At 40.9% G+C, this 22,880-nt stretch overlaps 1 protein-coding gene across 8 annotated transcripts in view; it reads right to left on the bottom strand.

Moving 5' to 3' along the window:
- The window catches only part of LOC100556496 (PH and SEC7 domain-containing protein 3), a 251,754-nt gene that overhangs the window by 68,440 nt on the left and 160,434 nt on the right, over positions 1 to 22,880 (bottom strand). Inside the window, exon 1 of one of the 8 annotated variants that reach the window (XM_062971522.1) lies at positions 19,914 to 20,531. The exons of the other annotated variants lie outside the window; for them this stretch is intronic. Within the exon in view, the coding sequence (XP_062827592.1) occupies positions 19,914 to 20,072 (159 nt within the window). The 5' untranslated portion in view covers positions 20,073 to 20,531. Of the gene's footprint in view, positions 1 to 19,913; positions 20,532 to 22,880 lie in introns of those variants that run through there. 8 annotated transcript variants of the gene reach the window in all.

Here is a 22,880-nt window from a genome sequence, read left to right as displayed (position 1 = left end):
CTGATGGCGCAGTGTGTTAAAGCGCTGAGCTGTTGAACTTCTGGACCGAAAGGCCACAGGTTTGAATTGGGGGAGCGGAGAGAGCCCCCACTGTTAGCCCCAGCTTCTGCCAACCCAGAAGTTCAAAAACATGCAAATGTGAGTGCATCAATAGGTACTGCTCCGGCGGGAAGGTAACGCCGCTCCATGCAGTCATCCCACATGACTTTGGAGGAGTCTACGGACAACGCCGGCTCTTCGGCTTAGAAATGGAGATGAACACCAACCCCCAGAGTAAGACACGACTGGACTTAATGTCTGGGGAAAACCTTTACCCTTTACCTTAACTACCACCAATTCCTTAATACCTTATTTCCCATACCACCAGACTTCGCCACAGCAACGCGTGGCCGGGCACAGCTAGTAACTCTATAATTCTATGACACCTCAATTAATAAACAAATTAGGAGAGATGCAGAAAATATGAAGCCACCTGTTCCTTTGCTGTATCCCCCCCCCCAAAAAAAAACCTCAAGAGTTTTGTAAACAAGAATATGAGGAAGAGAATTCATTCACTACCTGCTTGAAATTAAGTTTGAATCTACTAAGGAAGAGTGTGGCCTTCTTTGGCACTCAAAAACATCACAGTTTATAGCTGGGATTTGGCCTAATGGTTTACTATGGCCTATGTCTCTACAACATTGCACATGAGAATTGGAAAACAATACTGAGCCACTGGATTGGCTTAGTCATTGTTGACTGATCCCAAGATCTGAAATATGACATTCCAAAATTGTCAACACAAACCTTGCTTCATGCACAAAATTATTTTGAAATAGTCCATATAAAATTATCTTCAGGCTATGTATATAAGGTTTATGTGAAACATTAATGAATTTCATATTTGGAATTGGGTCCCATTTCTATGATATCTCATTAGGTATATGCAAATATCCCAAAATCCCACCCCCAAATGAAATCCAAAATACTTCTAGTCCAAAACATTTCAGATAGAGGATTTACAACCTGCCTAAATATGAAGAGATAATCAGACCTACACCTTCCAAATGTCAACAACCAGCTTTTCCAGCTTCCAAACCCATTCTAAACTCCAAATCAAATTGCAGAAACTGAACTCTGGAAACTTTGGGTGGAAAATAGGGTTTCTCAGTCAAAATTGACAGACATGCTTAAGAACCTATGATAGATTCTTACACCATCTCTAGAAAGGGCAATATTTTCTATCTCTACACTCCATTTTCGGCAGCAGGAGATCATGATCAAGGCATCTCAGCTGGTGCCTTCTGACAACTGATGTCCCATATGGCTTTGAATTCTCTCGGGCGTCTACATATGTCATTCTTGCTTAGAATACGTATGCTTGCCAATCTTGCAGTATAAAACAAAGCAAAAGCAAGCAGTGCATTCCAAATGCGTGTAGCTTCCACTTAGAACTATCCCAGCTTCATAAAACAGCGCGTGCACATGAACAAGCTGCATTTAATCTGATTCTGTATGACTACAGATGCTGACTTGAGGCTCAGAACATTTTTAAGAACACAATCTGACAGCAATAACTCCTTCTTGCCAGTGATACACAAACATCCTGGCACCGATTCAGTCACTTCACTGACTGCGAGACCAGTCAACTGTATAAACCGCACAAGGACTCGACTGCTTTTTACAAGCACCCTTTCCTGCAAGTCTGCTGTCAAGGGAGTAAACTGGCAAATCCAACTCATTGAGAGTTTTAATCTGCTTTATTAACAGCTGCCACCAGTACAGTATTGCAGCCCACTGGGAACTTTTTGCCTTCAAAAACAAGACTGAGCAGTGGGGAAGGAAAAGCGTTGGATCGGAAGAAAACCCAAGAGACCTCTCTCTGTGCCAGCTGGAGCTCTGTGTCTTTTTAGAAGCCTCGTTTTGCAAAAATGGACCTACCTTAATTTAATCTTACATTTGTATCTCGCTCTTCTTCCTAAGAATGCTAGACAGTCTATTAATGGTTGGCACACATCTTATGGGGCCTGACTTGCTCAGCTTCAGTACTAAAAGTGAAGCATTTTCTATGCTTAGACCAATTTAAACAAGTCTCAGTGACCAAGCATGACAGCTATGGATGCATGTTACATAGTGAAGAGCTGACTGGTAGATTACTGGTGAGCCTCTTCCAACAAATCCTATCCCTTCTGCCATGTTTCATCCAAATGTTGGATGAAATGTGCTTTAGAAATTTGTGCCCCAAACCCAAATGTTCAGAAAATAGCAAAACCTTGAGAAAATCCTATAAGCACAAGCTGTAGCTAGTCAGTCAGTCCTTCCTACATAACTTCCTTTTAAAATGACACAGCTAAATGTTGAAATATAAAAGTAGGTTTATTTATCTGTGGGAGGAAGGAAATGAAAAGACAACAATCATGGAGACAGAATTGTTAATAAAAGTCAATGATGTCAAATCCATCTTAACTTATGACACATTGGATAATTCAGTTCAGTGTCCAACTTCAGACCATCCAAAATGTGTTTACAGAGGGGAAGTCCAGAGAGAGAAAAGGAGAGGCAAGGAGAGTCATCCATCCTCTAGTAAAATATTGTTGGGAAAATTCATGAAAATTAAGCAAACTTATTCTTATGAGTATTTGAGTTCTGCAGAAGTCATTTCACAGCAGAGTTTGTGTTGTGTTACCTAAAAATGTGATACCTTCTGTTTCTGACATAAACAATCAGAAATCATCTTTTATCTACCCAGGTTCTGATCCCAGATTTTCTGCTTTAAACTGGATTATATGAGTCCGCACTGCCAGATAACCTGGGATAAACAGAAAACCTGGGATCAGATCCTAAGATATAGGGTCTGTCTGGGAGGACCCCCACTATGACTTCAAAAACTCCAGAAACTTTACACCTGTATTTGCATGTATATGCAGGTAGGTGCTTTCAAGTCATCTGTCAAGTTCTGGTGAACCTATGACTTTTAAAGAGTTTACATAGGCAAGGAGATACTATTGTTGTTCAAGTCCTTTCTGACTTATGTTGACATTAAGGTAAACATCTCATGGGGCTTTATGGGAATGAGAGTGTATGACTCCATCAAGGTCACCCTTAGGGTTTCCATGCCAAGCAGGGAATTAAACCTTGATTTTCAGAGTTGCAGTCCAAAGCTCAAATCACCACACTATGGTGGCTCTCTAGAAGTACTATGCTATAATAATTTTTTTTAAAAAACTTCACAATGCATGAAAAGGATAAGCCTTCAGGAAATCAGCTGCATTTAAAGATCACTGACCTTATGCTATTTTAGTTAAGATTATTCATTCCAGTAATTTGTTTAACAAGATAGACACGATCGAAGCAATGTTAAGCAATTATTAGCTCAAATACAGATGTAATGCTGAATCATACTGAGCACTATGAATGCTTTGTTTCCACATATCTGGTTAAGATTCCATACACAAAATAAAACCATGGTTTATCTTGTTCAGACAATAGTTACCAACAGAGGATATTGGAGAGAGACACCAGCAAGAGCTGACTCATAGCATTACAAATGAACAATCTCTCAGTTTTCTCTGTGAAAAAGTAATTTTAACAATGGCTAGTGTGTTTCTCATCCTTTTTCTTACCGTGGTCTCCTTCCAATCTTGTTTTCTTTGTGTGCCGTCCCCCAGCCTACCTAGGATATTCCAAAGGGGCTACTGGAGAAAATCACATACAGTAGAGTCTCGCTTATCTAACCTTCGCTTATCCAACATACTGGATTATCCAACGCAGTCTGCCTTCCGCTGTTTCTCTAAGCAGCAAGGACTGAACTTTTTACGGAATTAACTTCCAACAATGTTGTTACTGTAAGTTTATTTTATGCAATTCTATCTTTATTTGTAGTCAATTTTAGTATAAAATGTTTTTGTAGTCAATGTTTTCAATACATTGCGATGTTTTGTTGCTAAATTTGTAAATACAGTACAGTAATTACTACATAACATTAGTGTATATTGAACTGCTTTTTCTGTTGATTTGTTGTAAAACATGATGTTGTGGTGCTTAATTTGTAAAATCATAACATAGTTTGACGTTTAATATGCTTTTCCTTTTTTGTTGTTTATTCGTTCAGTTGCTTCCGACTCTTCGTGACCTCATGGATCAGCCCAGCCAGAGCTCCCTGTCAGGCGTGGCCACCCGCAGCTCCTTCAAGGTCAAGCCAGTCACTTCAAGGATACCATCCATCCATCTTGTCCTTGATCAGCCTCTCTTCCTTTTTCCTTAATCCCTCTTTACTATCAAAATTTTTTGCTCATCCAACGTTCTGCCAGCTCATTTATATTGGATAAGTGAGACTTTACTGTATTGATAAACAAAACATTTAAATAGCTACCTTTCTACTGGTAAGAGAGGTGGGCCATATGGCCCCAGGTTGAGAATCACTTTGTACATCTAATTAAAAGCAAATGGTGGAGTGCCGCAGGATTCCGTCCTGGTCCCGGTTCTGTTCAACATCTTTATTAACGACTTAGACGAAGGGTTAGAAGGCACGATCATCAAGTCTGCAGATGACACCAAACTGGGAGGGATAGCCAACACTCCAGAAGACAGGAGTAGAATTCAAAACGATCTTGACAGATTAGAGAGATGGGCCAAAACTAACAATATGAAGTTCAACAGGGACAAATGCAAGATACTTCACTTCGGCAGAAAAAATGAAATGCAAAGATACAGAATGGGGGACGCCTGGCTCGACAGCAGTAGGTGTGAAAAAGACCTTGGAGTCCTCGTGGACAACAAGTTAAACATGAGCCTACAATGTGATGCAGTGGTGGAAAAAGCCAATGGGATTTTGGCATGCATAAATAGGGGAATAGCGTCTAGATCCAGGGGCCGGGCTGTGGCGCAGCTGTTGAGCAGCTGCCTTAAATCACTCTGACCATGAGGTCATGAGTTCGAGGCCAGCCCGTGGCGGGGTGAGCACCCGTCAATTAAAAAAAAAAATAGCCCCTGCTCGTTGCTGACCTAGCAACCCGAAAGATAGTTGCATCTATCAAGTAGGAGATAAGGTACCACTTATAAAGTGGGGAGGAAAGATTAACTAATTTACGACCTGGAATGAGGAAGTGCCCTCAGTGTGGATGATGAAGCAGCTGCTCCCCCCTGTGGCCAGAATCGAACATCCCCTCAGAAGATGGTTAACTTGCCTCTGCGTGTGTCTCTCAGTCTCTGTTTGATGTGTTTATGGGCATTGAATGTTTGCCCTATGTGTGTTATAATGTGATCCGCCCTGAGTCCCCTTCGGGGTGAGAAGGGCGGAATATAAATACTGTAAATAAATAAATAAATAAAGTCATGCTCCCCCTCTATTCTGCCTTTGCCAGACCACACCTGGAATACTGCGTCCAATTCTGGGCACCACAGTTGAAGGGAGATGTTGACAAGCTGGAAAGCGTCCAGTGGAGGACAACTAAAATGATCAAGGGTCTGGAGAACAAGCCCTATGAGGAGCGGCTTAAAGAGCTGGGTATGTTTAGCCTGCAGAAGAGAAGGCTGAGAGGAGACATGATAGCCATGTACAAATATGTGAGGGGAAGTCATAGGGAGGAGGGAGCAAGCTTGTTTTCTGCTGCCCTGCAGACTAGGACGCGGAACAATGGCTTCAAACTACAGGAAAGGAGATTCCACCTGAACATCAGGAAGAACTTCCTCTCTGTGAGAGCTGTTCAGCAGTGGAACGCTTTGCCCCAGAGTGTGGTGGAAACTCCTTCTTTGGAGGCTTTTAAGCAGAGGCTGGATGGCCATCTGTCGGGGGTGCTTTGAATGAGATTTTCCTGTTTCTTGCAGGGGGTTGGACTGGATGGCCCATGAGGTCTCTTCCAACTCTACTATTCTATGATTCTATGATTCTATATACAACCTCTCTCTAAAGCAGTGGTTTTCAACTTGTGGGTCCCCAGATGTTTTGGCCTTCAACTCTCAGAAATCTTAACTGCTGGTAAACTGGCTGGAATTTCTGGGAGTTATAGCCCAAAACACCTGGGGACCCACAGGTTGAGAACCACTGCTCTAAAGGATATCAGATCTGTGGGTCTTACAAATTTGCTGGTGCTTAAAACATTGCGATAGCACTGGAGGGTAGGCAGAGGGAGTTAGGGAGACCTCCCTCTTTGCCTCCTCCATCAACATTGCAGCTGCCAGATAATTGGGTAGGAGGGAGTGTTTTCTAAGGCTTGGACTGCAATTTTAGTTAGGGAAGAACTTTGAGGTTATGTTTGTCTCCAATTGGAAGTAAACATTACAAACTGCCAAGCTTTGTGTTATGAACCAAGAAATTAAAACCGGCGACAAGTGCATTGCCAAGTCCTCCTAAATCTCATTAATTCAAATCAGTGAGATTTAAGCATATTTAACTGTGTTTGGATTATCAGTAATTAAAAAAACACAATTTGCTTATTTGCTTGCTTGAATTTATTCCCCATTATCATACATTGATGTGAATTAAGAGATTTTATATTATAACTGTTAATTAAAACATTAATGATATGAATACTTTTCAACAATTTAACCAAGCAATTTTCATTAATCCTAAATGGAAATAGAAGGAGCAAGTAAACTCAGAAAATAAAAAAATGGGCCATTTGGTCCTTTCAGGCTGTAAGGAATGACACAGCAGACAGGAAAGGTGGCATGAAAAACAGCTTACGGCTTACAGTAGAAAACCAATTTTTATATCAAGGCTTTTTCATATTACGTCAACATAAAACACTAGAGCCATGTTCTCAGTCTTCTGGTACCTGATTTTTTCTGAATTAATTGAAAATACAATTTTTTATCAAACTCCAAAATTCTAGAATTGGAAATTCAGGTGCCTCCAGAAAGTACCTACTCTTGCCTAGTTTTTGTGTGCAAATCACGGTTCCAGAAGCCCCCGATGCCACAGTGGATTAAACCCTTGTGCCAGCAGGACTGCTGACCTGAAGGTTGTCGGTTCGAATCAGGGGAAAGTACAGATGAGCTCCCTCTGTCAGCTCCAGCTTCCCATGCGGGGACATGAGAGAACCCTCACACAAGGATGGTAAAACATCCAGGTGTCCCCTTACAGACAGCCAATTGTCTCACACCAGAAATGGCTTGCAGTTTTTCAAGTTGCTCATGACACGGGGGAAAAAAATCACGGTTCCCAACTGCAAGAAAACAAGCCTAGTTTACTGACTTAGGCAGAGATGCACAGCACAATCTCATTTGAGGGACACAGAATTCCTTTCCATCTTTGCACTGGATGATCTGATCACACCGATGCAAAAAGGGAGCAGAATTACTCACTTCCATTCTATTAAAAACCACTGTCAAAGCAGCAAGGAAGACGAAGACTGAGAGCAGCTCCCTTCTCTGAGGATGGGTCCTTTACTTATTTCATTTGCAGGGCAGAAAAAGTTTCTGAATTGCTGCACTTGGACCACAGCAGCCTGTAACATGGAAGCTTGTTCATTGATTTATCAACCATGACCGTAGTTAACATTATATACCAAATAATTCCATTATAATTGTATTCCTACTGCAAAGGCATTTAAATCATGGGAATATACTACACTTGGGTTAACACACTGGGCAAATTAATAGTTTGAGAAAACATACTGTTATCTCCAGCCTCAGAATTAAATCCTGTACACAAAATAATTCAGATCTCAACATGGAAAATAAATTGCTTCAACTTTCTATCTACACCAGGGATGAAATTCAAATCAACAAGGTCCAGATCAATGCAATGTAACTGTCATTTCTGGTTTCAAACTGAATGCTTTCAAGTGGGCAACAACCAATAATAAGGCAGACATAGAATTTAGCATAACATATCAAAGAAATCATCTTCCTTTCATCTGAGTCACGTTCTTGCCTCTTCAGTGCTGCATCATTGTTGAGTGTCATTCTAGATTGTGCCTATTATCTCTGTTTTCAGCATAATCTACGGGGCACCATATGATCACTTTTTTATGCAACCTCCACATATGCAGAATAGTCATCATGTCTGTGCCTACCACTAAACCATTAGATTGACTCAAATCTCTCCTCTTCCCCATGATAATCCCAGATACCATGATCTCAGATAACTAGCCATATGAAACATCAGCACACAATTGTTTGGGTTGTTGTATGTCTTTCGGGCTGTGTGGCCATGTTCCAGAAGCATTCTCTCCTGACGTTTCGCCCACATCTATGGCAGGCATCCTCAGAGGTTGTGAGGTATGGATAAACTAAGTGAGGAAAGGAAAGAATATATATATCTGTGTAGAGCCTGGGGTGTGGCAAGGGTCCTTTGTCACTGGGAGCCAGCATTAATGTTTCAGTTAATCACCCTAATCAGCATTGGAGATGTTTTTTGTCTCTTGCCTGGGGGCATCCTTTGTCAGTCAAGCCCTCAGAGTTTTGGTTCCCATCTACTGTTTTGATTTTGGAGTTTTGTAATACTGGTAGCCAGATTTTGTTCATTTTCATGGTTTCTTCCTTTCTGTTGAAATTGTCCACATGCTTGTGGATTTCAATGGCTTCTCTGTGTAGTCTGACATGATAGTTGTTGGAATGGTCCAGCATTTTTGTGTTCTCAAATAATATGCTGTGTCCAGGTTTAGTAAACAATTGTTTGTTTACTACAAAAGGCATTATGGTGAAGGATAAGCCAGTTTTTCCAAACACACCATGGATTACTATGTTTTCGAGCCCTTAATGCAGTGGTTCTCAACCTGTGGGCCCCCAGATGTTTTGGCCTACAACTCCCAAAAAATCCCAGCCAGTTTACCAGATGTTAGGATTTTTGGGAGTTGAAGGCCAAAACATCTGGGGACCCACAGGTTGAGAAACAATGCCTTAATGGAATGAGATCTGGAAAATCATTCACTTCATTTTTTAAAGGATTGTTTTGAAAGGGATGGAAGAAAGAGAGAGACTGATTGTGGGTTGGTGAACCTTGGGGGCAGTGGACTAGCTGTAACTGGATGAGGAAATTAATTATTTTTAATTGGAATCTTAAATGGCTGAAATTGCTAGTTTTAAACCCCAGAGAATGGTTCTTGCTGACAGGTGAGTAGGTGGATTTTTCATGACCTAGAGAAGTGTTGTTTGATGGGGGTGTGATGTTAATGTGGGCTTTTTTTGTGTTTTGTTTTAATCTTCCTGGCCTGGAGTGATGCAAGCGAAATATTACATAATGGGTTAAAATATATCTCAGGGAAAACAAATGAACTTTTACCAACAAAAAAAGCCACAACAGAATGGTTAGGAGGCACTCTTTGCACATCCCAAATACGCTCTTGAAGTATGGACCACAATTTGACATGCATTTGGATGTGCAGTGGTTCAAATTACGGTGAGGAGTGCTATGCAGCTGTTTTAGGGCTGAGCTGCTACTCCTGTCAACCTGGCCCTTCCAAGACAAAATCATATAGAGCAGTGGTTCTCAACCTGAGGTCCCCAGATGTTTTTGGCCTTCAACTCCCAGAAATCCTAATAGCTGGTAAACTGGCTGGGACTTCTGTGAGTTGTAGGCCAAAAACATCTTGGGAACCCGGTTGAGAACCGCTGATTTAGAGAGGTAAAGTCAGATTTAGAACTCTGTGTATACAAGATTTAACTGTACTAGTGCTCTGAACCTTTGGTCTTTCTATGTTTTGGTTACAGCTCCTATAATCCCACTACTATTGGCCATGCTGGAGGAGAAGAAAAGTAGATCAAAATACATGGAGTGCAATATGCTTCTTACCCCTGGCTGCATGGTATTACTCAATTGCACTCTCATGCTATATTTTGAGGAGAGTACACCTAAACTTGCACAGCGAGTTAAACCACTAAGCTGCTGAACTTACTGACTGAAAGGTCGGCGGTTCAAATCCGGGGAGCAGGGTGAGCGCTCACTGTTAGCCCCAGCTTCTGCCAACGTAGCAGTTTGAAAACATGCAAATGTGAGTAGATCAATAGGCACTGCTCCGGCAGGAAGGTAACAGTGCTCCTTGCAGTCATGCCGGCCACATAATCTTAGAGGTGTCTACGGATAATGCCTGCTCTTCGACTGAGAAATGAAGATGAGCACCAACCCCCAGAGTCGGACACGACTAGACTTAACATCAGGAGAAACCTTTACACCTAAAACATTGTGAAGTTGCCCACAGGTGGGGAAAATGTGCAAACATCGTCTGCACATCCTTCTCCTTGTTCTCCCAAGTTAACAATGTAACATCATCCCAAAATATTTGGCAGCCTGAAAAAGGAGCCTGCCACCACCTCACTGCCAGCCAAGAAGTCTTGCTACACCCTTTCAAATACCAATTCCCATCATCTTTAACCCTTTTGCCAGAAACAATTTGTTTTCTTGGCTCCTTAGTGGGGGCCAGCTTTGTGTCTCTCTGTGTATATTTTTAATAGATTTGGAGACCTTGAAGCCATTTCAAATGCAGAGAAAAAAGAAGATGCAGTATTGCAATGCTTTTTGACAGAAAGGCCAAACTAGTTCAACATCCTAATTCCAAATGCAAATCAGTGGGATTTAAACCCATTCCCAATGCAGACGCTATTTATGACAAAGACAGGATAAAGGACTGCAAAGTTCTCACCTTATCACAAAGGTGACACAACGTGAAGCCCTTTTACATTGACACAAAATCACAAGCTATGGCAGTTTTCGGCTTTAAATCTGGGCTCTGCTGTTCCTGCCTTTTTCTGTCTCTGTAGTTTCATTCAAACGTTCCTTCAAAGTCAAAGCACTAAATAACAACTTTTGTAAACAATGGACAAGGCTAACCAGATAAGCACTTAATATAGCACCCATCAAACAACATGGGAAATGGAAAATCAAAGAGACAGTGGAAAATTATTATCATGGCTGTTTGTTTACTGAGAGGTAAACTATTTCAGTAAACAAAAAATCCCACCAGTCTAATGCTATTAGGTGGTTCATGCCTGGCTTTGCAGGAAGCATTTAAGCCTTATAGTCAACCTAGGGGTCCTTTAAAGAGAAAAGACTAGTTCTACTAAAAAGAGGACAACCAAATTCTTGCCAGTACGTGTTGAGTCTACAATCAGTCCTAACACTTTCTGGAGGGAACTGTCCTTACCTTGTCCTTTAAAACATTTCTAATGTTGAAATATTAAAGAAATTTAACTATTTCACAGCAATCAATGACTCACACATGAGAAAAGGAAGAACGAGGAGAGACTATAGGGTCAGAGGTAGAGAACATGCTTCCGATGCGGAATATCTTAGATGGAGCCCCCGGCATCTCTAGTTAAAAGGAGGCTGGGAAGTAGATGGATTGATTTACTTGCTTACTTATTGCATTTCTAATGGCTTAGATCGGAACATTTCAAAGCACTATTCAACAGCAATAAAACATGAAACAAACACAATATGCACATGCACAAATTAGTATACAACATTTGTGTGGCCCATGAAATGCCTAAATGACAAGTTGGGAAGTCTTGCATAAATAGATATATGTTTTCAATGGGCATTTCAACCTAAAAAAAGCTGGAGTATCTTCCGAGGAAAGGGTATTTCACACAATGGGAATGACAATGATACATTACCTACTCTGAATAACTTCAGAGTGGACCTTAGGATCACGTGGAATCATCATATTTTATTTAAATAAAAATTTATTGCCTTTTTATTTCTAACAGACCTTGAGATAGGGAGCATGTTTTCACCAGATCCTCATAGGTCAGAGGGGCCTATAACGATGTTGAAAAAGACCATCTTGAATTGCTGAAGCTCACTAAGACTCTGGAGCAAAATGTTTCCCCAGGGCTACATGCACTTAAGGCTGTTTTTGCAACCCTGGACTCCTCTAGATCCCCTCCCCACAAATGATCTTCTAACACTCCATGTATAAATTTGAGCCATGTGAAACCCTCAGCAGAAAGCATAGGAGCCCTCAGTGGCTCAATGGGTTAAACCCTTGTGCCAGCAGGACTGCATAATTGAAGGTTGGGTTGCTGACCTGAAGATTGCTAGTTTGAATCTGGGGAGAGCAGGTGAGCTCCCTCTGTCAGCTCCAGCTCCATGCGAGGACATGAGAAAAGCCTCCCACAAGGATGGTAAAACATCAAAACACCTAGGAGTCACCCGGGGCAACGTCCTTGCAGACGGCCAATTCTCTCACACCAGAAGCGACTTGCAGTTACTCAAGTTGCTCCTGACACACACAAAAAGCAGAATGCATCTTCTACACTTGTTGAAACACTGTTTTTCTTTCCAAAACCAGAAGTGATTTCCCCCCAATTCTTTTGAAGGTTTGGGGGTGAATTTTTGGCAGGGAAGATAGCCCCACAAGGATCCCAGGAACAGACCTTTGGGCCCTGGATCCACCACAGTTGCTGACCCCTGTTTTAAATAATTGTTATCAGTAAGTAGGCAATACTGAGCGAGATAGACAAAAATCTGGTCTAAGTTGTTCGGAATTCACGTGTTATTATAGAGATTTAGATTCCTACTCCTCCTCATTTCTGGAATGTGTTAGGTGGTGGTAGTCATGAAGTTATGTGTACTATCGCTGCTACCTTGCTGGCATGAGGCAAGATATAAATCAAATGAATGAATGCATAAAATAAAAATGTATCGCACAACCACACACCCTACTACCCCCATATTTAAAAGGCCTGTAGATACATGCACTGGTAAGCACATATAACCTCTTCAGGTGCTCTCAGGTGCAAATGTTTTGTGTGTCACTGCCAGACACACTGGTGACATTCTCCACATGTAGGAAGGTTCATTGTTTGTGCTTGTATTTATGAATGTACTGTGGCATTGAATGTTTGCCATTTTTTGTTGGAATCTGCCCAGAGTCCCCTCAGGGAGATAGGGCGGAATACAAATAAAATGTATTATTAAGTTTATTATTAGGAAAGGTTGAGTCAGTTCTGCCGCCACCTCTGCCACCTCTTCCATCATACCATTCCCTTTGTTAGTTTATCACTCCCTTCTTTTCCTCCTCTTTGCTCCACCATCCCAATGCCAATGTAGATGATCAGCAACATTACAATAGCAAAACACTTGCTTGAACAATGTGTTGGTGAAGGCTTTCATGGCTGGAATCACGAGGTTGTTGTGTGTTTTTTGGGCTGTATGGCCTTGTTCCAGAAGTGTTCTCTCCTGACGTTTCTCCCACATCTATGGCAGGCATCCTCAATACCTCACAACCTCTGACAATGCCTGCCATAGATGTGTGTGAAACGTCAGGAGAGAACACTTCTGGAACATGGCCATACAGCCCGAAAAACACACAACAACCCATTTGCTTGAACGCATTAGTAGGGGGCCTTCTCTGTACTCAGACCTTAAATGAAACAAATCTAGTAAAAAGACACCCTCCCTTTAAAGATTTACTGGTTATATCTAATAGAATGCTTTTGAGGCTGGAAGGGACAGATGGAAACCATGGGGAGAGCTGTGTGCTAAATAACAGACTATCCAAGACTGTCCAAATGGTGCATGTGTGCAAGCAATGTGCTAGAGCACATCTGAAGAACAATCATGGAGCATCAGTGTTCAAAATATATGTTGCTTTCATTTTTGGACTTGTGACAGAACTACAATTAAATGTTAATTATTCCTAATTTTCATGGAAGAATATCAGGCATGCAAAGATTCATTTTCATTAGAATTTTACCTATTGTCATCCTGAAAATTTAGGAAGACTTCTGGAGATTACACCTTTGTGTTACTATTATTCAATTCCATCCCATCCAAACATTGATATTTTTACACATTTGGTGTATATCTAGTTCAGTGGTTCTCAACCTGTGGGTCCCCAGGTGTTTTGGTCTACAACTCCCAGAAATCTCAGCCAGTTTACCAGCTGTTAAGGTTTCTGGTAGATGAAGGCCAAAACATCTGGGGACCCACAGGTCGAGAATCACTGGTTTAGTTTGTATTTTCATGACTTCTCATAGTCTGCTGTTGGTGTGATACCATTTTTCTTGGAGCTGCATCACCATTCTGGATTAACTTGTTTTCCCTTTCTGCCTTTCATGCCAAGAATCCATTCATTTATTTTGCTAATTTACACATGTCCTCTTAATTATAAATCATCATGTAGATTCTGCTCTTTAAAAATGGGAAGAAGAAAGGGTGAAACAGGAAGTTTACTGAGGAACTGAAATCTTTACCCCATGATCTCAAGAATATGAATTCAACAAGCTCTCTGACTTCACTATACATTACGACTTTCAAAGCATCCTTTAGCATGCAACCAGATAAACTTGGCCTCTTTTTAAAAAGCTGTCTGTCCCCCAGTCTCCCCCATTTTTCGAAAACTGAATTCTCAAACCAATGTCACTTCCTATACGTCTTTTGTGGAACTGCAGATGACTGCAGGTCTGAACAAGTGTAGTTAGATAATGCAATTCCAGTTAGGAAAGAATGAGTGAGCAAAAGGATAATCGGCAGGGAATGTAAGAAGTAAAATATATTCACAAACAAATTGAGATATTCAGAATAACACTTTGATGATCTGGGTGGACAACCTTAGAAATGCATATAGCTTTTAAGGAGAAGGTATCATCAGTTTCTTGAGATGGTTTAAGCAAATCATTGATCGAGAACTTGGATTTTTGATAATTCATGGAATAAAAAGACTTCATCTCTACTGCCATTCAAAAGTGCTGCAGAGAGAAAGATTCCTCAACGAGACTATGACAGGCTTGTTATAAAAACCTGAGTGGATAACAGCAGATTTGTGTTATGGGCTGCAGTCAAAGGAAGGAAAGTATGATTACCTTCAACCATGCCAGCTGGTGAGCTTTATGAAACAAGGCCAGGTCAGAGCTGGGCTTCAGACTGCAAACCATACAAATTTCTCTATTACTGAGAACAGAATCTAGGGATCAAGGTTTCTCGCAGCTCCAAATCCTTAACTCCAGTTCTTTTTAACAATGCCAGCCAGCTTTTTTCTCTGCTCGTAACTGATTGCTTGGTGTTGAAACTGAAATTCAAGGGTTTTTTTTTATTCTTTGTTTTTGTGTGCTAGAGAGCACAATATGTTCTTAAACTCAGTATGAATTAAAGTCTCCACTGGGCATGGGGGAGATAAGCGTACTGCTTCTCTCTCACATGCCCATCTATTTGACCACGTAGTAGGATGTCTCCAGTAATATACAAACATCCAGATTGGCACTTCATTCGCTAAACGGAGCCTAAGTATTTATGTATTTGCCTGCATAGACAAATCTGGTATTTTAAAATGGGAAAGAGGGAAGTCAAAACGGCAAGTTCTTATTCCCAGCCCCATTCCCAACTTTATGTGTAATAATAGGCACATTATTTCTATAAAAAAAATTGTATTTCACCGATTAAAATGACAACATATATACATGCATTTTTGGCAATGAAACTGAAAGAAATGTCTTGCACTAAACAGAACACAGGGTTCCATATTGCAGGCTTGGTGTACATCTTCACTGTAGAATTAATGCAGCTTGACACCACTTTAGGTGTGAGAACATTGGGAGTTGTAATTTGGGGATATCTTTGGTAGAGATGACTAAAGGCTTTGTACAACTACGATTGTAGAGCACTGAATCATGGAACTTAAAGTAGTGTCAAACTCCATTATCTTATATGTTGTCGAAGGCTTTAATGGCAGGAATCACTGGGTTGCTGTGAGTTTCCCAGGTTGCATAGCCATGTTCCAGAAGCATTTTCTTCTGACGTTTTGCCTGCATCTATGGCCAGCAACCTCTGAGGATGCCTGCTATAGATGTAGGCAAAACATCAGGAGAAAATGCTTCTGGAACATGGCCATAAAGCCTGGAAAACTCACAGCAATCCATTATCTTACGGTTTTAAAAGGGTGCACATGTTAGGAAAAAGTTTTTTTTTGTCATTTTCCAACTTTTGTGAGCTGTCAAAAGTAGTGGTACCTTCAAAGAAGCAATATCATGTATTCAAAGATGTTTTTCAGGAGGGGGGGATGGCATTTTGCACATGCTCTAACACTCTGAAATACACTCCCATTGCCTTAGCTTGGCTTTAATAAGAAAAACATACTTCTGAAAGAAATGACAGCAGCTAAACAGGCATATTACAGTGTGTGTGTGTGTGTGTGTGTGTGTGTGTGTTTTGTTTGTGTGTTTTTGTTTTGTTTTGTTGTGTGTGTGTGTGTGTGTTTTTTTTGTTTTTGTTTTTTTTCATCATCCCCGTGACCTCTGCATCCTCATGCTACTAGGTCTTGGCAGAGATGTTTTCCAGAAGAAAGCAGCACTTTGCACATGCTAAACTATGGCTAGCCAAAGATACACAGCAATATTTTGCTGTAGATCCCACCTGTCTCCTGACCATCATATCTCTGTGATAGGCAGTGTGCTCCATTCGGATGCAACATTTAAAACCTGCAATACTTGGTAGAAAATGAAAACCACCTTTTCCAGGTTCAGCTTTCGGGAGCTGCTGAATAAAGGAAACTCTCTACAGTATTCTAAACAAAAATGTTGATAGATTTTTTTTAATAAATCCCCTTTTAAAAATCTGAAGCATATATGTTTTGTGTACTAGTTTTTAAGGATAGAAATCAAAACACCTACACAGCTTGAGTCTGTGATGACTGTGGGGAGAATTTAGAATAAAACCAAGATCAGATGAGTTCATATTTCATAATCCCTCTTTTAACTTTTTAAACCCCACAGGCAGTTTCTTTTGATTTTATTGGATTGCTGAACTGCAAAAATGAAGTTCTGTCCAGACTGACGGGCATACAATGCCTATTCCATATCTCTGCCAGACCAAGGATTTCTGCCACCTGAAGCACAGCCCTCTTCCCAGCCTTTAGCCCCAGGCAGTTTGGGCATTGTGGGAGTCAAAAGGTTTGTTTTTTTCAAATCCAAGATTTTCTCAGGTTTCTCCTTTCACCCCCAATATCCAGATTTTCAAGACGTTTTCTCTTTCCATTCATTTTGGCATCCACCACATCTTCATGTGACACAGTCACTGTAGTGTATGTAGCAGATGATTTGTAAGACCTGGAATCCAGTACCTATACAACCACAAATTCACTGGCTGAACTGGGGCAAGTCACGATCTCTTAGCCTAATATACCTTACAAAACGGTTGTGAAGATAAAAATGGGAAGGAGAACCAGACCTTGAGCCCTTATGTGTGAAGGCAGGATATAAATCAAGAGAAGAACTCAAGATAGTTATCCACTTTATTAATGGAGAACAGTGATAGACAGCAAAAGCGAGAATAGGGAAAAGGGAGAAAATGAGTTACTCAGTCTTTAAATGACTACGCAGAAGATCACTTCTTTGATTCTGCTCTAAGTCACCAGATGATGTGACTTCATAATGTTGAAGTCTTTGTTTTTCTGGATCTTATTTGGTGTTTAAATTGATTTTAGTTAATATAGTTGATATATAGTATAGTAAGGATTCAATAGCATTTTGTATAATGAAAAAGACCTATCCCTTCTTTGACTTTTCGAACTCTCAAAGGGAATTGCTTTACACACACCTATACACACATAAAGTCTTTCAGACTTCAGTTATATCTTTAAAGGGCATAAATATAAACTAGATAGGGAGCAGGATATGCTAATATGCTTAATGATGGTATGTATAAACTGTATTAGGATTTCAAAAATATGTTTACGTTTCTTTTTTTAAAATACCATGTACTTTACTGATATAGACATATCTGTAAAGTAAAAAAAGGACATAAATATACTTCAAGGGATCATCACTCTATCTCTCTTTCTCACACACACACACACACACACACACTATTTGAACTCTTACTAGCCATAGCAACTAGTGAGGTGAATAGTTTTCATCTTTAAAACGCCCCAAATCTCATTTTTCCAGGTCACTATACATGAAACAGCTATTTCTCTAGGAAAATTCAAAATCTGATACCTATCAGCCCAAAAATATCAGTCTGAGACACTTTCAAATAAAATGAGTTTCATTTGTGGTAAGCAATATAGAGAATGAAAGATAAGCATGCGTGAACTGAGTTTTAGTGACAATAGGATCTAAAAGCATGAGAATTAGTAAGTCTACTTAATAAGTAATTAGTAAGTCTGGCCCATCATTTGGAATAATACTGTACCAAAGGCCAGCAGAAAAAGACATTGCTTTATGCCAGTGTGAGAGTTATGTGGCCTCCCAGATGTTGCTGGATTGCAACTCCCAGTTATTCTCACACCGCTTGTGCAATCAGGGTTGCTGGGACTTGTTGTCTAAAAATATCTGGAGGGAGGGATGCATGATACCCATTCTGCTTTATACTGTCACCAAGCTAAGCATTGTTATCATTCAACTTTCTAGCGTTTCAAGGCAGAGGTCTGTCAGCCCTACCTGCAGATGCCAGAAACTGAGCCTGGATCTTTTGCATGCAAAACATGTGCCCTGCCACTATGGCTCTTCCTTTAAGAATGCCGCTGAAATAGCAATGATCATAACATGGATGGTTAAGGCTACATGAGCTTGCATGCACACCCACACAGATTCCCTCTCCCCTTCTTATCCACATACTCAAAACATATACTAAAAAACTGAAGTTGGCTTTCACTAATTAAACCACAGTTATCAGCAGAAAATGCTGAGGTTTCATTACATCTTTCAGTTGAGGCAAGCTAACTAGCTCTCACTGCAGAATGCTAACAACCATTGTCCAAACCTATTGTTTTACTACAACAGCATTTCTTTAAAAAAGTGGAGGAGAAACCTCAATGAAGCTGAGCCTAGATGAATATGGGTGCAAGCTTGAAAAGCTCACTCCTTCTGACTTGTAAAGGGGAAAGACTGCATTGAAATGTTTCTGAGAGATCCGTCAGAGAGGTTTTGAAAGAATTACAACAGGACAGTAAGAACATGCAAGCAGAGGTAATTTCACATTTCAAGCACACTCTCCATTCAAGCAATGTATTCCTCTCCATGGTCTAATGTAAATAACTATTTAGAAGGAGGCGCCTTGCATCCCTCCACCATGCAAGGAGGAGGGAGGAGAAAGAAAATGTCTGCATAAGCAGTATATATAAAGGGTTAATAGTAAGAGACTTTGCACTTTCCTATATTTCCCAGCATTTGTTCGGGAATGTTTACATTTAAAAATGTCCTTACCACACCTCTCTGCTCTCATTCTAGTGGAATAACATTAGCAAGGCACTGCAATGAGAGGAAAGAGGCGGAAAGGGTAATGGCCAAATCTGTCTCAGTTCTGCCCACCTACTGAGCCTCTTTAGAAAGATTTCCAGCTATTTAGGTTAGACTAGACAAGATCCTGTATAACGTTGCTTTAAGAGAGGGAAAACAAACAGAATGGAACACAATATAACAATTAAAAGGCACTCCAAACAACTCCCATAGCAGGTGGCTACGGGAAAAACAGTGTACACAGATGACAATTTAAAAATAACGGTGTCATGGACACACACACAAGTACACACAACCACAAAATGCAACAATGAATATTCAATGGTAATGTTTAGGAAGGTATTATAAAAACAGCACCTGAATCATAAACCCACCCACTCAGACGCAGACCAAAAGAAAAGGGAAAAGCAGCTGAATCCAGCATGCCGAGCATTCCTGCATAGAAATTCCAGAAGGGGTTTCCCACTACTCTATGCGGTGGAGGTAAATTTCTCGGGATTAGAAATACAAAAAGGGCTTAGATCAGCAGCCAACTTATCAGCATTTCCTGCCTCACTGTGTTCTGTGTTGAGGCACAAAACCCATTCAATCTGTACAACATCTATTTGCACTCTAGGTTCCCACTCTCCTCCTTGTCCAGCTCATTTCTTCAACAATTTGACAGAATATGTCTGCAAGTTCTTTAAAAGGTATTATCAGGAGAAAACTGATGATACTCTCCATCCCTAAATGGGGACAGAGGGTACATATGCATTCTGTCTCATCCTCTTCTCTTTCTCTCTCTCTCTCATACACACACACAAACATGCATTTACCTTGGCATCTTTAGCAGAAAACTCTGTAGAGTTGGAAATTTTCATTGACTTTGAGCGGTGGGTTTGCCGCCAGACGGGATCCTCTCGTGGGTATTTCACCGAACCTGTGGCTCTCACCCGGACTTTGCTTGTACTCTGAACACTATTAACTCCAATCATTGCCACGAAGTAAATAAATATTCTATGTATAAGCTTGTGTGTGTGTGTAGAGCAGGTAGACAAAATGGGAAGAGGGGATGGGGAGGAAAAGATAAAAGAAATGACACTTCAAAAATTCTCTTCCGAGTAGTTTTTAGAAGGAAAGGAATCTCCGTGGAGCTTCGGCTGTAGCAATCTGTGTTTGCCTAAAAATGCACCAAGACGGGTCCCCACCACCTACCGCCACATACATACACACAGGCACACGCACACACAGCATCTTCGACTACACTGTTTTGAGGCAGCGTGATTGTTCCAGGCACTGCTCACGTCACTGGCTGCAAAATATAAAAGGACGGAAACCCCACCCCTACTCACTACACTGCTACGGAGCAGATACTGCCACCCTTTCCCAACACATATACACACATGCAAGAAAGACTTGAGAGTGTCAGTTTCACATCGCATAACAGATGGCAAAAAGCCAAGTCAAAAGCAATTTCGGTTTGGACTGCAGACAGGGAACACTTGTATGCAAGAAATGTCATATCAAACCATGCTAATGGGATGTGATGAAATTAAGAGGGAGCAAATAAAGGCAACCTCCGGGAAGAGCCTGCCTAGTTGTGGCAGCTTCAAAAGAAAAGAAATCCTTCTAAACAGATCCTAAAATGTCTTACAAAAGGGGTGGGGGCTTGGGGGAGAAAAGCTGCTGCTTGCTCAGCAGACAGCCTGCATATCCCTGATTTACAAACAAGACATGTAGTGCAGTCCTACAGATGCTTCCTTAGAAGCAAGTAACAAGAGCTCAAGGAGCATTGTCACTTAGAGACAGATTTTTCAATTAGCACATCCCCAGTTCAAATCTTGTCCCATCTGGAGGATGTCCTTTGGCAAGCCAAAATAACAAATGGTCCTGATTTCACCTTAAGAGACTTAAACCAACGTAATCTAACATCACCCTTCATGGACTATATAGCCCATTTGATCAGACACAGGGCGTGTGCCACAGTCCACAACAGCTCATGCTAAAAGAAAGAGATCAAAAGGTTCAGTTGTTTTCGATGCGACAGAATAGAACAGCTACCTCTGTTGGAAATATAAGCAAAGGCATTCTTTCTCAGTTGCATGCTTGTAACTACCACCTTTTCCCAAAGTGTAGTTATAAAACTTAACAAGATAAATGCACTGCAAAAATCACCACCATCAAATTTAGCACCGAAGTCTCACTGAGTTCAATGGGATTGATTCACTATGCACAGGGCTGCAGATGTAAAAATGAGAGGGAGGTTTTAAAAGGTTACACTGGTAAATTAATTATGCATGTTCATTCTCATTTTTCAGATTCATTAACTAAGGCACAAGGTCAGGCAGTGCAATAACCTTTCATCTGACAACTAAGCTCCACTATCGCTACCCTTCGCAGCAAAAGCATGCACGGGAACCATTTCCCCTCAAGACGATTCTACGGAAAAAGAAGGGACATGAAAATGCAGTCAGTTCCACCTTCAAATCAGCACCAGTGTGTGCAAAAAAGACAAATGCAGCAGGCACACGCCTGCTATGTGAGTCCAAATCTTGCTCCGTTTTGCCAAGCAAAGCGACGTGTAAACCCTTGCGCAGGAGGAGGAATGGGTTTTGTCCAATCAGGGCTCCAAAGGCAGACGGGATAAGTCCATATAAGGGAAAGGTGATGTTTACCTAAAAGCAAAAATGAAGTCCGCCACCCACCCTCCCTGCATCATTTTTAGCTCCCGGAGACCCGGAACAGAGCAGATTGTATGTAACCATAGCAACCAAGCTCAGATGAGAGTGATCTCTAGTATGCCTGGCACACAGAAGGGAGTGTCAGCTGGTAGTGCTGGTTGAAGTAGGGAAAGGCAGAAAGTTGAACGGCGGGTGGCTAGGAACATAGTCACAAACTCCAGGAAGGGCAGGCGCTCACGTGGTCCCCCCTTTGCCAGCCACCATCCCTGATAAGACCAACAAATCCATGTCTTTATGTACTCTTCAAGGTATTAAGATAATTTTTATCAGTAGGCACCGTTTTATTTCTTCAAAGATATCTCAAAATAATGACAATACAGTAGAGTCTCGCTTATCCAACCTTCGCTTATTCAATGTTCTGTATTATCCAACGCAGTCTGCCTTTTAGTAGTCAATGTTTTTGTAGTCAATGTTTTCAATACATTGCGATGTCTTGGTGCTAAATTTGTAAATACAGTAATTACTCCAAAACATTACTGTGTATTGAACTGCTTTTTCTGTCATTGTTGTAAAACATGATGTTTTGGTGCTTAATTTGTAAAATCATACCGTAATTTGACATTTAATAGGATTTTCCTTAATCCCTCCTTACCATCCAACATTTTTGCTTATCCAACGTTCTACCGGCCCGTTTATGTTGGATAAGCGAGACTCTGCCATGATGATGATGATGATGATGGTGGTGGTGGTGGTGATGATGATAATAATAATAGCTTTATTTTTATACTCCACCACCATCTCCCAATTGTGACTAAGGGCGGCTTACACATGAGGCAAGTGCCCCTAGATATAAATACAAATATCCATCAAAAACAAAAACACAGATAAGTAGAAAAACAATGCAATGCTTTTTTTCCACCTACGCAACCGTGAAGCCAACAGGAAACTGTAAGTTACTTGGGAAGGCCAAGAACTCGAACACTGCTTCCATCCTAAATACCTTGGTGTCACCTTAGATCAAACACTAACATATAGGAAACACTGCATGAACACCAAGCACAAAGTAGCTGCACGCAACAACATCCTGCAGAAACTGACTGGCAGTGCATGGGGTGCAGACCC

Source organism: Anolis carolinensis, chromosome 2, assembly GCF_035594765.1.
Source record: "Anolis carolinensis isolate JA03-04 chromosome 2, rAnoCar3.1.pri, whole genome shotgun sequence".
Taxonomy (NCBI): domain Eukaryota; kingdom Metazoa; phylum Chordata; class Lepidosauria; order Squamata; family Dactyloidae; genus Anolis; species Anolis carolinensis.
The sequence above is the reverse complement of the archived record's forward strand: the minus strand, read 5'-3'. Positions and strand labels throughout refer to the sequence as shown.